We start from the raw sequence: 14,057 nt of genomic DNA on the forward strand, positions 1-14,057 counted from the left end.
AGGAGACCTTCCTGATAAGCCCACAGCTGTGGACACATGGGGACACACACACCCACACACACCCGCACATTTCTATCAGATCAGAGAAGAGAAGGTAGAGACAGAGCCTCCAGCTGAAAAAAAGTAGCTTTTCTATGGATATGGTCCAGAACAGGGTTCCATTTATAAATCATGCATGCATTCATTCACTCAAGCAACAAGAATTTATTGAGAGTCTACAAGATGCCACACATGGCAAAGTGCTGGCTTTGCCTATCACTGGACTAGGCATGGGGGAAACTAAACACAGCCCCTTGCCCTCAATAACTTCCAACCGAGTTGAGGAGAGAAGGCCATGAGCTAGTGATTTTCACTGTGAGCCATAATAAGTAGTGGATTATATGGGAAAGTCTTCACTGCTGCCTGAATTCACTGAGCAGGGAGAATGGTGGCATCTCAGGGCTGACTGGTCTCAAACAGACAGCACCAGTTGGGACTGTGGCTGACCCACCTAAAGGATATAAAGGACAAGAACCAGCATGACCCTCACGTGTGAAGCTGGCCCTAAGACACCGATGAGCGTGATAAATATGTAGCAAGCATCTGTTGCATGTCGGGCGCTGTGTTAACATCGAGGACATGTGAACAGTAAGTCCCCACCCTGATGGCTCTCAAAAGGCAGGAAACTATTCAGAACTACATCACCCAACCCTGGGCAGCCGAGGGCCAGGATCTAGGAACTAAAGAAGGTCCCTGAGAGCTCAAGGACAGAGTCATATTTTTTGTGTTCAAAATGTCACCTATGTAGTCCTTCCCAGCCCCTCATAGAGGGAGACGATACTGTATTTACAATGACCAGGCTGGTTAAGAGGCTTTTGAAGTCATAGCACTGGGTCTGTGTAGACACCTGTATGGACACCTCTCATTGCTCTTTGCCCTTGGACCTTGGTTTTACACGGTTTTGTCCACCAAAATTTTCACGTTCCTCTTTTCTAACTGGTACATGGCATACCTATCCCAAGACCCAAGGCTTTTGTGCGCTTGATAACCGATATCTCCTTGCTCGACTGAAACATAATGTTGATCATCAGTCAAGAAACTGTGTATGCAGCGGTGTAACAGAGGCAAGAATCAGAATCTTTTAGAGACAGACGGTCCTTGACTTGGCGGCCAGATACAGGAACATTTAAGGAATAAGCTTCTAGGCCCATCCCTAAAGTGAAGAATCTCTCTGAAGCATTTAAACCAATCTTCATGGCTTGAAAACCACAAATTTCATCAAGGCGGGTCCATTTCTAGCATTTATTATTCTGATTAACTAACTAATTTTACCAATGAAAACCTCTGTGAAATGTTAATTAGCAGCATCTGGTGTGGATCAGAAAAATGGATACTAATTGAGGCAGTTGGGAGTCGTTATCTCTGGAGTGTGGCCTTCCTGATAAAATGTTGGATGATCCCCTCAAAGTGTGAATTCCTGATTAGGGAACTGACAGTCCCTAGAGTGTAGGTTAAAAAGGTATACATTCATATCACATTCCCACCTCTGAAGTATTTTAGAGAAAATTATAGACATTATCATGCTGTCCATAGGAAGATCCCATCCATCTGTGGACCAAGTATAACTAAGTCTGGGGGAAACGGAGCATGAGACACATTTGCTAATGAAGATGTCCCATCCCAGGTGACAAAAGCCCCACCTTTGTTTTCTATCTCAGCTGAACTTATTTTTTAACTGTTTGGAAGGCATTCCAGAGTCCTCCTGGGTTTTTTGTGCACATGTACAGTCATTCTAGGTTTTGAGAAAAAGAAGTGAAGAGCCAGGGTGTCCCAGGAAAATGGAACAGGTGACACTCAGCCTTCAACCTTGACCATGCTTCCTGGATACAGTGAAAACTTTTAAGCACTACAGAGTGGGACCTGGAAGTAGTTGTAATTATTCCCTCTTCTTAGCAGACCTGATTCCAGACTTGGTTCAGGCGTTGATCTTATCCCCAAACTCTGATACCTGCCCAGAAATGTTACCCTCTTCCCACCTGCTCTTCCTCCCTGTGTGTGAAATGTACTTCTAGTGATATAGCGTCCCTGCCCCTTCACCAAGCACTGGAAACCCGGTTAAGTCATTCTCACAAATGAGGGCTCGAGCAAACTCAGAGCAAACGCCTGTCATTCGAAACTGGGTACAAACCCTCCTTCAGCTGAAACGCGATAGCAGGGCTTGCTGATCACAGACAGCAGATGCTGGAAAAGGGTCACGCAATTTTCCAGGGGCAGGTTTCCTCTTTGGAGGCCAGGATTTGGAGGGATAGCCATTACCAACCAAGGAAGTGTGGATGACCAAATTAAGGAAGGAGTTTTTTTAAATTCAATTACACCCTCAGTGGAAATGGTCTCACTAATGCTTGGGGAAAGAATTATACCCAGTCCATAAAGCCTAACACTTCTAAACCCAATTTTGCACATTATTCTAAAGGTTAATTCAAGATCTCTCTTCCAAAGGGGAAGTTAAGTACAGCCAATGGGAGGAAGGCATCCGCTGACTGACTGAGGAGTTTATCAGTCTGTAAGAGTTCATTAGTTTTAATTAGTGTAATCACTAATGTTGCATTAAGTTTAGTGAAGGAAAGTAATTACTCACACATCCACTGTATTTGATGGGAAGATTAGAATTCATTTTCCAAAACGATTAGCATTTGCCGATTAAAAGAATCCTTTTCTCCCTGCCAAAAGCCCTGTGACCTCACTCACCCAAAGATCATTTCAATGAAACATATTTTACATCAGAAAATGGAGGACAAAGTGAAGAATTAACGCAGTGTTTATTCTTAGAGCCTCCGTGGGGCACAGCCAGTGCACAGGCTCACTGAGTTTATAATGTCGTGCTCTAGTTGCACAGTCATTCACTTCAGTCGCTTTGGATGACGCCCTCGCCTTCGTCTCCCCGCAGCAATTAAAAAATGAAAATCGGCTAGTGGAAGATGAGGCCAAAAGGAAGCAACAGAGAGTCCAAGCAGAATGGCCATCGCTAAGGTCCTCTGGTTGGACAAGTGTGGGGACTTGCCACTGGCCCCATCCTGAGCCCACAGGAGGGCTCTGAGGCATGAAGCTGTGTCTCTCAGGCCCCCTAATGCCTTCCCCTGGCCACTGGTGCCATCTTGGTGCCTCCGAGTGCCCTCCAGTACTATGGCCACCTCTGCTCCGTCTCTACCAGCCTCCATCCACCCAGCCATATGGGACTTGTCATCTCTGCTATTTGCCCCATCTGCAAACCTTTGACTTCTTTTGTTAGAGCATCCACTCCTCACACCTTGCCCAGAGTAGATTTCGCTTCACCCGACTAGAACAGCGACCTCTCCTACTTTGCACTCAGAGCCTCCCCGACCCCCGCATCCTACAGTTTTGCATTCTATATTATACAAACTCACAGTAGCTACTGAGGCAAGAACACGGGTCTTACTCTGTTGGGGATTCTCAGCCCCTTGCTCATCTGAGGGGCTGCACACATTTTTGTCAAATGGCTAAATGAATTGTAGGCATGCATCTGTCTCCCTGCCTCTATCAGCCTAGTCAAATTTCAGCCCAGGAGGCCCAGCCTGGTCAGATCAGCAAATATCACAGAGGAGGGAACGGAGACATTTGCATACAGGTGGGCATTCCCCCTTCACCTGTGCGTCTCACCAGCACCATTGTCAAAGGGAGCCGGTCCTTGTTGAGTGCATCTCTGGGCTCCCTTCTGGTGGGTCTCTGATTGGGTTTGGCCAATGGGAGGCACTGGCAGGAGTTTGGAGGGAGGGAAGAAAAGGAAGCCAAGGTATTTCTTCCCCACCCCATCCCTACTCTGATTTAATGTGTCTGATATTAGCTGCACAGAGTAGGATGCAGAAAATGGAAAATGGATCTGGAGAAGGGCTTGTGGAGAATAACAAGCGCAGAGACCATTTCTGAGGTGGGAATTTCCGGATGCTCTGTTGTCATGGGTCCATGTTGTGACAGGAGGCCAAGTGTGATGTCGGGATCCCAGGGCCCTTATGTTGGCCTGCGCTCAGCCCAGAGTGTTGCCCAAGCACAAAGGTCAGCAGACCAGGATAGACAGAGGCAGGCATGGACTGAGGCCGCAGGCCACCAGAGTAATCACCCAAACCCACATCTAAAGGGAAATGCCATCTTGATGTAGTACTTGATGTCGTTATCAAAGTGTCTCACAGGCATTATTTCATTTGATCCCCAAATAACCCGTGGAGAGAAATACTTTGTTAATAGGGAAACTGACTTAATCAGGCCTGCTGGATAAACAGCGAAATAGACCAAAGTCTGCTGCCAGCCAGCCTGTGATCTGTGTCACCTTTCACTGACCTGGGCTCTATTCCCAGCTGCTCCCCTATGAGCCCTGTGACTTTGGGCAAGTGACTCAACCTCTCTGTGTTTCTTCATCCGTAAGACAAGCATTTATGTTTCTCTAGTGATCGTCATAAAGACAAAGGGAGAGAGAGGAGCTTCTCAGGAGCTGGGAGAAGGGACAGAGCTTGGAGCTTTCCCTGAAAGGCTGAGACCAGGCCGCCTTGAGCTTAGCAGACAAGGCCCCGACATGCTGCCAGTCCTGAGTCTGCTGGAAGGACCTGGGCGGGGGAGGGCTGGCACCTGGCTGACAGAGTGTGTGAGCCCTGGGCTTTTGTACAACCCCAAGGGATGGGAGGAACTCCCCCTCGCCCACTGACTAAATGGTACATGCCACCAGCAGGCAGGTAGGAACTAAGCCAGATTTAATTTTATTTTTTTTAAAAGGGGTTATTGAAAAAAAAGGGGGGGTATTGATCTTTTCTGTGAAACATTAAATGAAACAATGACACAAAAAAATACCAACTTCCACAGTGCCCAATTCTTAGTAGAGGCTACACACTAGTTAGTTCCCTTTGTATATTTAACACTAAAGGATAAGTCAGACTCCTCACTAGCAGGATTCTGGAACACAGCCTATTCCTTCATGGGCCAGGTAGGCGTGCAGGATGGGTGACAGCAGGCTTCCCATTAGCTTCTGTCCAGGAACAGGGCGAGAAATACTGCAAGGGCCCCTGGAGCTCCCAGTCCAGGTCTGCTACATTCCCCAGGGCAGAACTCAGAAACCAGCAGTTGCAGCTGACCACTCCTGGAGCAGAGCGAGTTTGACCCCCACTTGCCTCCAGGTCACCTCAGCCACACGGTGACCACCTGGCACACCATGTGGGTGTGTGTCTACAGTGGATGCGGTGCCCCGGATGCCCTACAGAGTTGGAAGCTAGCCTGGCCTCCACCATTAGCCATCCTCAGAGCCCAGGCAGCTCGAAACTCTGGCAGCCCCCATGGCCAGAGTGCAAGGCAGACCTTCACCCTCACCCTCTACACACTGGGGATAGAAGGAAATGAGGGGAAGAGGCAAGGGCCCAAAGGCACCTGTCATCTTTCTGAAAGGGCTTGGAGAGCTAGGGCCGAAGGGACACAGTGCTGGATGAAGGGATAACCGCAGGGAGGGGAAGGGGGAACAGAGCTGCTGTGTGCAGAGTAAGGAGGCATGCAAATGGGGTCCCCAGTCTTTCACTTATGAGCCTGGGGACCTTGGGCACGTTACTACAGGAGCCTGTTTCTTCAGCTGAAACATACAAATCAGAGTCCCCAGGTCACAGGGAGGACACTTGCAAAAATCAGTTAATGATATACACGCTAATGTCTGTGCCTCTCACAGCCAGAAACACAGTTTATTTTGCTCACAGCTGTACCCCTAGCACCCTCTGGTCTGGCCATAGAAGGTATTCAATAAATGTCTACTGATTCCTGATTAGAAGGGGCCATCTCATCTCCTGGTGTTTTTGAGGGCATCTGAGGACACACTGCCTCGAGGAGCTGAAGGTCGGGAGAGCCTGAGCGTGGAGGGCTCCTCGTGTGAAGCCCCCTGCAAGCTGCTCTGTAGCAGTGAGCCTGGCAAAGGGCAGAAATGTGCCTGGGGAGGTGAAGCCTCAGGCATCAGAGTGAGGCTCCCTCCCCGGGAATGCTGGCCCAACTGGCCCTCATCAGCTCTGCACCCCACCTTAGGACTCAGGAGAAGGGCACCCGAGACAACACAACCCCTGGCCACACAGGAAGAATAAGCAGGAACTTACTGAAATTTCATTCTGAAAATAATAGCAATGATAAGAAGGGGAGGCAGAAATTCCATTGACCTCCCAATGCCTGCACAAAAATATCAACAGGATCAAAAAAGAAAAAAATTTTTTGCCTTTTTTTGTTCTTTATGACTAGTGACCATCGTAATGCATGTTGAGGGGGGACTTGCCTATTTGATTCAGTATCTTATTAAAGAATCAGCAAGACATAAATATTGTATTTTCTTGGACTGAATTTTCAGAATCTCAACCACCTAAGGCATCTACCTCAATTTTTTAGGTTTGTTTTTTTTTAATGTACTATTAGGATTTGGAAAATCTTTTTTTTTTTTCAGGAGGAATCTTTTACAGGAGCTTCTATTTTTAATTGGAAAAATTGGAAAAACTTCTGTACTAAAACGAAATGTCATGGAGAAGACTTAATAATGTCTCAACATCTGAATTTGTGAGAACACTCAAAACAACTAATTGTGTCCCATAAAAGTATTTGCCAAATCAGATAATCACAAGTGTTGACAAGGATGTAGAGAAACTGGAATCCTCTTACGTGGCTGATGAGAATGGTGCTGCCACTTTGGGAAACAGTCTGGCAGTCCCCTCATTTTTTAAGAAATACAGCTTTCTCTGAGCACCGGGTTGGCTCAGTCGGTTAAGCATCAGACTCTTAATCTCGGTTCAGGTCATGACTTCAGTGTCGTGAGATTGAGCCCTGGAGTCGGGCTCCACATTCAGCATGGAGTCTGCTTGAGATTCTCTCTCTCCCTCTGCCCTTCACCCCTCCCTTCAAGAAAGAAAGAGAGAGAGAGAGAGAAAGGGAGGGAGGGAGGAAGAAAGGAAGAAAATAAGGGAGGGAGGGCGGGAGGGAGAGAGGGAAACCAAGCTTTCTCTACCTGCGCTGGGGAGTCTGCCTATAACACCTGGCATACCTGGGGAGTCTCAGCGAAGCTGAGGGACTGGCCTCAGCCACTAACCCTCTGCTCTTTCTCCCCCAGTATGTGTCCAGCCGCCGCGCCATCACTCAGAGCACGCCGGAGCAAGGCAACTTCCCCCCTCACCACCTCACTCACCACCACCGCCATCACCGCCCCCACCACCACCTCCGCCACCACACTCGCCCACACCACCTCCACCACCAGGAGGCGGGGCTGCACGCCGCCCAGGTGACACCCTGCATGTGCCCCCTGTTCTCCTGCCAGTGGGAAGGCCACCTGGAGGTGGTGGTGCCCCACCTGCAGCAGATGCACAGGGTTGACATCCTTCAGGGAGCTGAGATCGTCTTCCTGGCCACGGACATGCACCTCCCCGCACCAGCCGACTGGATCATCCTGCACTCCTGCCTGGGCCACCACTTTCTGCTGGTGCTTAGGAAACAGGAGAGGCATGAAGGGCACCCCCAGTTCTTTGCCACCATGATGCTGATCGGGACCCCCACCCAGGCCGACTGCTTCACCTATCGCCTAGAGCTCAACAGAAACCATCGGCGGCTCAAATGGGAGGCCACCCCCCGGTCTGTTCTCGAGTGCGTGGACTCGGTCATCACCGACGGGGACTGCCTGGTCCTCAACACCTCACTGGCCCAGCTTTTCTCCGACAATGGCAGCCTGGCCATCGGGATCGCCATCACTGCTACGGAGGGCTGCTCTTCGGAAGCTGAGCTGTGAAGCCAGAGGCCACTGGACATTCAGGCACAGCCACCCTCCCCCCAGACGCTCTGCCTGTGTCCCTGGGACCTCCGAATGCCAGGCCCCCAGGCTTCTTTTTATTCTTCTCCCTCCTTCCCTCCTTCCTTCTTTCCTTTTTTTGTCTCAGGTACTTTGTGGTGTTTAGTATTTGTCTGCCATGGGCATTACAGTAGGTAAACAGCCTGTGATTCAAGATCTTGGCGTGATGCTTGTCCTCATTTGTCGGTATAGCCTTATAGAGCATTTGTAATCCGATTCAGTCAGAATGGTGATTTCCTGCACCCCTAGTGCCCTTCTCCACTGCTTCCCACATGAGCAAAAGCCACCAAGACCGCAACGTGGACTGTTAGGGTGGAAAAGAGATTTAGTGTCCAAATCATTTCTTCCTTCTCTCTTCAGTCTATTTCAGACTGAGCTAACTCTGAAATGTGTGAGGACAGCAGGTTGGGGAAGGGGGCCCTGCCAGCTCAGAGTTATAGTTCAGACCAACCGGACACAACTCTGACACCTTCCCACGAACCTTAGGGTCAGAGCTACGCCGCCTGGACATGAGGAGATGGGGTCTCCTCTGAAGGCCAGGGCATGGGGCTGGAACTGACATCGCGCCATGAGGTCGCCAGGGTGACCCTGGGGCTGAGGGGGTGGGCAGATGCTGAACCCTCTGTTGGCAGGCTGCTGTGAGCTTGCTGGCAGCCTGGGCTGTCCTTTCCTGCTCTGGAGTCAAAGTACTCATGTTTATGGTGCTCTCTTGAAAACCTCTTTGCCCTCTGTTGAGCAAGTAGGAGGAAAGAACAGGCAAAATGCAGGGGAAGAGAAGCCGCTGAGAAAAAAGATAAAATTAATCTCCCACCTCTGGGAGGGCGTTCTCTCCTCAGAGAGTTTTATTATCAGATTGTAAAATCCGTCAACCCTTTCACTGGGGCGGAACTTTTCTATCATGTGAAGAACCCCTTTACTCTTGATATTCTGTAAACCAGAACCACGACTCGGCATCAAACACAGGAATTGGGAGGGTATGCCCAGGACCTCGGACCTCCGGAGGTCAGAGGTGTCTCATATACCTGGGGCAGGGGAGAGGGGGTCCTCTTTCTTTTTCTTACTATCTAAATGTTCCAAGGGCCCCCATTCAGCACACAAACATTGTCACTGGTCAACTATTATCAGCTCCCTGTTGCAGTGTGAATGAAAAGGTGACAAAAATCCATCTTGCTTCTACATAGACTGCTTTCTCATATTTGCTTGTCAGAACAATTCAACACCTTCTTGTAGAAGTCTCTCTTGCGTATTTGAAGAAAGTAAGCATGTTTAATCGACTTCGTCTCTTCTGTTCAAAGGTGAACACCTTTCAGCCTTCCCAGTAGACCCTCTTCTCCCTCCTGTTTGATGTTTCTGTCCTTTCCTTGGCTACTCTCTGGTCACTAAAAAGCATGGCACCCAAACCCCACACAACACTCATTAGAATTGAGCAAGCCTTCCACCACCCAGATGTCGCTTTCTGCCCTGTTCCCTCACCCCGGCCATCTTGGCTGCATCTGGGCAGGCCTCCAAGTGAGTACTTAGTTTCAGGCAACTTGCCCTGGCTGGCCATCAGCAGTCTTTTGCCCACCAAAAATCATCGATCTTGAAACACAACACCCGTCCCCCCTCCAAATTAGATAATCCTCCCGTCACCTGTGCTGCCAATCCACACCCCAAGCACCAGAAGGGTGTCAGTCAGTAGAAGATTTCATAATGCAGCCCCCTCCAGTCACACAGCAATCACTGAGACCCTGGGGCCAAACTTTGGTTAGGGTAGGGTCCTGAGAGGGCCAATAAACATCAGATCACTGACTGAGGCGAGCATTAGGTCACATCCCAGAGAAAGGGTTGTAACCTGCTGGCTCTGTCAGAACATCCCACCAGGGCAGCAGCTCTGGCCTCACAGACAGCCCAGAGCAAGCTGATGCTGGTTGCCCAGCCCTGGGACAGACTGCCTCACTTGGTTCCTTCCTTTACCTCCAGGCCCTTCCCCAAAACCTCAGATCTCCTTGCCTGTAAGTATGCTACTTTGAGAAGCCTCAGTTCCTCCCCTGGTTTCTGATACTCAACTACTCTGAAACATTTCTGTAGCATCACAGGTGCCCCAGATAAACAGACACACAAAACCTCAACAAGATAAAATTACAGTCCACAGGGGCCTTAGGATTCCTGCAAACATCACCTCTGCCTTCTGGTTGTGCTGTTACCTGAGCCAAACTGGGAATAACCTCAGGTTATTTTTGCACACAAGACTGTATTATGAATGGATGACCCCAGAGAGGAACTTGTGTTTTTGGTACTTAGGCATGTTTAGAATAGAGAGTAGAAATGTTCTCTTTTCATCCATCTATGGTGCTCCCAAAAAGGCCTTCCTCTCCATAGCCACATGTGAGGAATTGAAGAAAAAAGAGCAAACCAAAAACAATGCATAGAGAAGAGAAAAGAGCACCAACAGAGTGTGTTGTAGTGACATTTATCGTCACAAAGCGCTCCCGCATTCCAGTCTCGGTTAATCCTTATGGACAGCCTCAATATACTAGAAAAAAGAGAGACTCGGAGACAAGAAATGACCTTCCCAAGGTCGCACATCAAGTGGTTAGGGCCATGCCTAGAACCCGGCCAACTGACTACAGATTTGGTGTTCTTGAAAAAGGAAGACTGACCCCAAATATTCCGCAGTGGTCCCACTTCATCAGTGGTCTATGGTCCTGAGGGTCAACCAGGTCTTTGTTCTGGGATACCTGAGGGATCAGGAAGAGAGAGAGACTGGAACAGATTTGCTTTTAGAGGCAGCTCAGCTTGAAGAACTGGTCAACCTGGAAGCAAGAAGTGGGGTGGGGGAAGTGTGAACTGGCTGTGGAGTCTTCTGTGCCCTCGGGCTCACCACCCACCCACTCCAGGATCCTCATTCTTAGATTTCCTGGAGTCTGGAGTCTGTCCGGTAAAGAGCCCTGGGATCCCAGGACCTTACTCACACCCAGGTGCTGACTTAACGACTCAGCTTCTAAGGGATATCTGCATTTTAAAAGCAGGCCTAGCGAGAAAGCCACACTTAGAGCAAGAAATGAGTCATCAGTACTTAAACTCATGGTGAGAATGATTTTTTCAGGAGGTGTGGAGATTCCCCCCTGGAGGCTGTGTCTACATAAACAGTTGATGCTGAAATGGAAGTCAGCCCATACAAAGAAGATTGTCTTTAACAGTCTTTGCATGAACCTGCATCTGAAATAGATGCCCTCACTACCTGTGGCTACTTTGGCCATTTTACAAATGGGCCAGGTTAATAACAGTAACAGTACTCATGGCGACCATTTATTGAAGGTTTACTGTGTGACACAGTAAGTTGAACACTTTGAATATATTATTCTCATTTCATCCCCATAACAACCTTATGAAACAGGTACTATTATTGTACCGGTGAGAAATTTAAGCCAAAAGAGTTTGGACCTTGTTTAAGGTCACACAGTCAGCAAATAGTAGAGTTGGGTCTGGAACCCACATGTCTAACTCTGAACTCTGGGCTTTTGACTAATATCAACTCGTGCTATTTCTATGAATTCGTGGACCCAAGGCTCAGAAAGTCTGACTGGCATTGAGGCCTTTTAGGACTAGCTGTGTGCTCTTTCATTTCTCCTTTTTCCCCACTCTTCTCCCAGCCCAAGACAGGCTGGTGAGCTAGAGCTGGTTTGTATACCAGTTGTTACATGTTTTAGGAATTCTGCAAGCTGACTACGCGCAGCCATGACTAAAAATTGAATTATATAAATGTACAATTAGTTATATTAAAAACAAAGGTAACAACTATTCAAAACGCCTCCCTTCCTAATTGGTTCACTACTCGTTTATTTTCTGTGCTGTGGAGATTATTTACTTCTACCATAATTGTATGTTGAACAGACCACACAATGATGTGCTACCAGCTCCATATTGAGTGATGTCACAGCAACAACTTAAAATTGGCTGTGGTGGTAGTGTTTACGCCACTGGAAATTGGCAAATGTGATAAGCCAGGCATTTTCCCCCTTGGAGAACTAGCTGTTAAACGTTTACCAAGACATCTCTTTTGCACACAGCAGTGTGGAAGAGAGAAGACTCTGGAAGGAGAAGGAAAATTCTGTTGGCCACACTGACAGGGACACAAATTATGGTCACGCGAGCAGAACAGCAAATTACGGGGAAAACACATCTATCCTGTAGAAAGGAGTCTGGGGCTTCTAGGCAGCTTCAAGGGCATTCCCTGCCCTACCCCAAACCCTGCTCGATTGCTGTTAGTGCAGGAAGTTCCACCTGATGACTTTCATGGAAAAGTCACAGCTCCACAAAACCGGCCTATTGGCCATACCAATCCAAAAAGTAAAATCGAGCTCTACAGGACTGGACGATCCTGTTACTTGTTCTTACAGGTCAAGTTTATCTCTACATGTAGACCAAAACCTCATCTAAAGAAATATTTTACTTTGGAAAACAGAAAGGAAAAAGAAAGAAATATTTTACTTTGAAATTAGTGATTGGAAATATCCCACATCTGAGAAGGGCACAGTGAGCAGCGGTTTCAAGCATCACATAAAATCTGTTACTCCCGAAGCAGGACCCTTACACAGCACAAAGCTGAGGGACAGAAAAGGCAATGAGTTAAAGGACGTCATGTAAAGAACAGAGCCCTGCATCTTACTTTCCTACTCCAGCTACTTTACTCCATTGCAACCCAACAAATGATCCCGTTCACAATCTATGGCCTATTCTCACTGATACTTTTCTTAAATGAAGGGCATGGTTCCTGCTAGGGTAAAAGTCACAGGAAACTCCAGGCTGTGTTTGAAAGCAGGCAGAATCTCAAGGTCAACAGCGAATCAGTTACTCTGATCCCAGTGGTTTCAATGTGAGGGATGGAAGGAGTGAGGTTTGCTGACACTTCCCCTTGGATCCAATTTCTGGTAGAAGGCGAAGGGACTGTGGACTGGACATCACAAAACTATGCTTTGATTCAAAGTTCAGCTACAAATAGCATCAAAAGTAGAGTCTCCCAGTAAATTGTTAGACCTTCAGATGATTCGTTCTGAAAATATCCTTCAAGAACTAGTGAGTTCTCTGTTGTGTTAACCTGGAGAATGGCCAGCCAAGAAAAACCTCACCAAAAAGAGATCCAAGAGATATGTTGTAGATAAGCATTGATCCTTTTCCCCCAATTCAGGTTATCACATGGGTTACCTACATGAGTTAAGAGTTTGTCTTTTCCAGTATTGTATGAAAATATTTTACCTTGAGTACTGTAAACAGTCCCCTCTTTTTTTTAACCTTTTTTTTCGGGTATTGACATAAGAAAAAGAAAGGAAACTGAGAATCATTTTACTTACCCTGAATTATTGATGTATATATACTTTTCTAGGCTTTCTTATGATGTTAAAGACAGCAAGAAGTAAACTTAGAAGGCTACTTTACCTCTATCCTGTCTCCCATGAAGAGTGTCATTAAAGTGCATTTGATACTGTTTTCCTGAATCCTTTGGAGTTGTTTTTTCTTGGCAGTGGTTTTTGTTTTTTTTTTTTCCTTCCCTCCCCACAGGCTACTGTGCAACATGCAGGAGCAGAAATGAAATGCTACAAGGGAAAGCAATTATCAGAAATTCTCCAGCTGCCATATTTGACTTATGTTTCATTATCTTCCTCCCCTTTTCATTTTTGCCTCTATTTTAAAGTCATAATTGGATGTAAGGAAGAGAGTGCTGCTAGAAGTGAATAAAAGCCTAAGCAACTCATTTGCCCGCAACACTAGCTCAGCATTTGGTGCAGCCCCGAGGGGACCAAAGCTGCTTGCACTGGACTGTAAAAATAAAGGCGTTCGCTCCCCTTCCCTTCCTCCCTGTGCTCCTATCTCAGCTCTCCCCTCCTTCTGCCTGACAACGGTGTCCCTGAAATTTACTTCTGGGCCTATCAGATCAGTTGTCAAGGGAGCTTTCATGGTTTAATTCTTTAATTTCAGGCCACTGTTAGTTACTCGCAAGATCGGGATTGAGCAAGAGTACTAATCCTATTGCCTGTCAATTCATGTTAACCCCTATCTTTTTCCTACCTCCTTATTCCCAGAACCTGTTCCGTGCTCTCACAAAGGCTTACAGACACTGCCTTGCGTTCATCTGAGTGATCACACTGACCACATGGCCAGCGTGAATATTCATGAGCCAGGTGACTTCTCAGGCCTCTCTTGGGACGATTCTGCATCCCGTGCTGTTCCAGATAGTTGTTCC

General features: G+C 47.5%; 1 protein-coding gene across 1 annotated transcript in view; it reads left to right on the forward strand.

Moving 5' to 3' along the window:
* The window catches only part of SIAH3 (siah E3 ubiquitin protein ligase family member 3), a 70,573-nt gene extending 57,288 nt beyond the window's left edge, over window positions 1–13,285 (forward strand). Inside the window, exon 2 of the mRNA XM_011219407.3 lies at window positions 7,106–13,285. Within this exon, the coding sequence (XP_011217709.2) occupies window positions 7,106–7,774 (669 nt within the window). The 3' untranslated portion in view covers window positions 7,775–13,285. The remainder of the gene's footprint in view (window positions 1–7,105) is intronic.
* The last annotated feature ends 772 nt before the right edge of the window (window positions 13,286–14,057 follow it).

The sequence above is a fragment of the Ailuropoda melanoleuca genome, chromosome 7 (assembly GCF_002007445.2).
Source record: "Ailuropoda melanoleuca isolate Jingjing chromosome 7, ASM200744v2, whole genome shotgun sequence".
Classification (NCBI taxonomy): domain Eukaryota; kingdom Metazoa; phylum Chordata; class Mammalia; order Carnivora; family Ursidae; genus Ailuropoda; species Ailuropoda melanoleuca.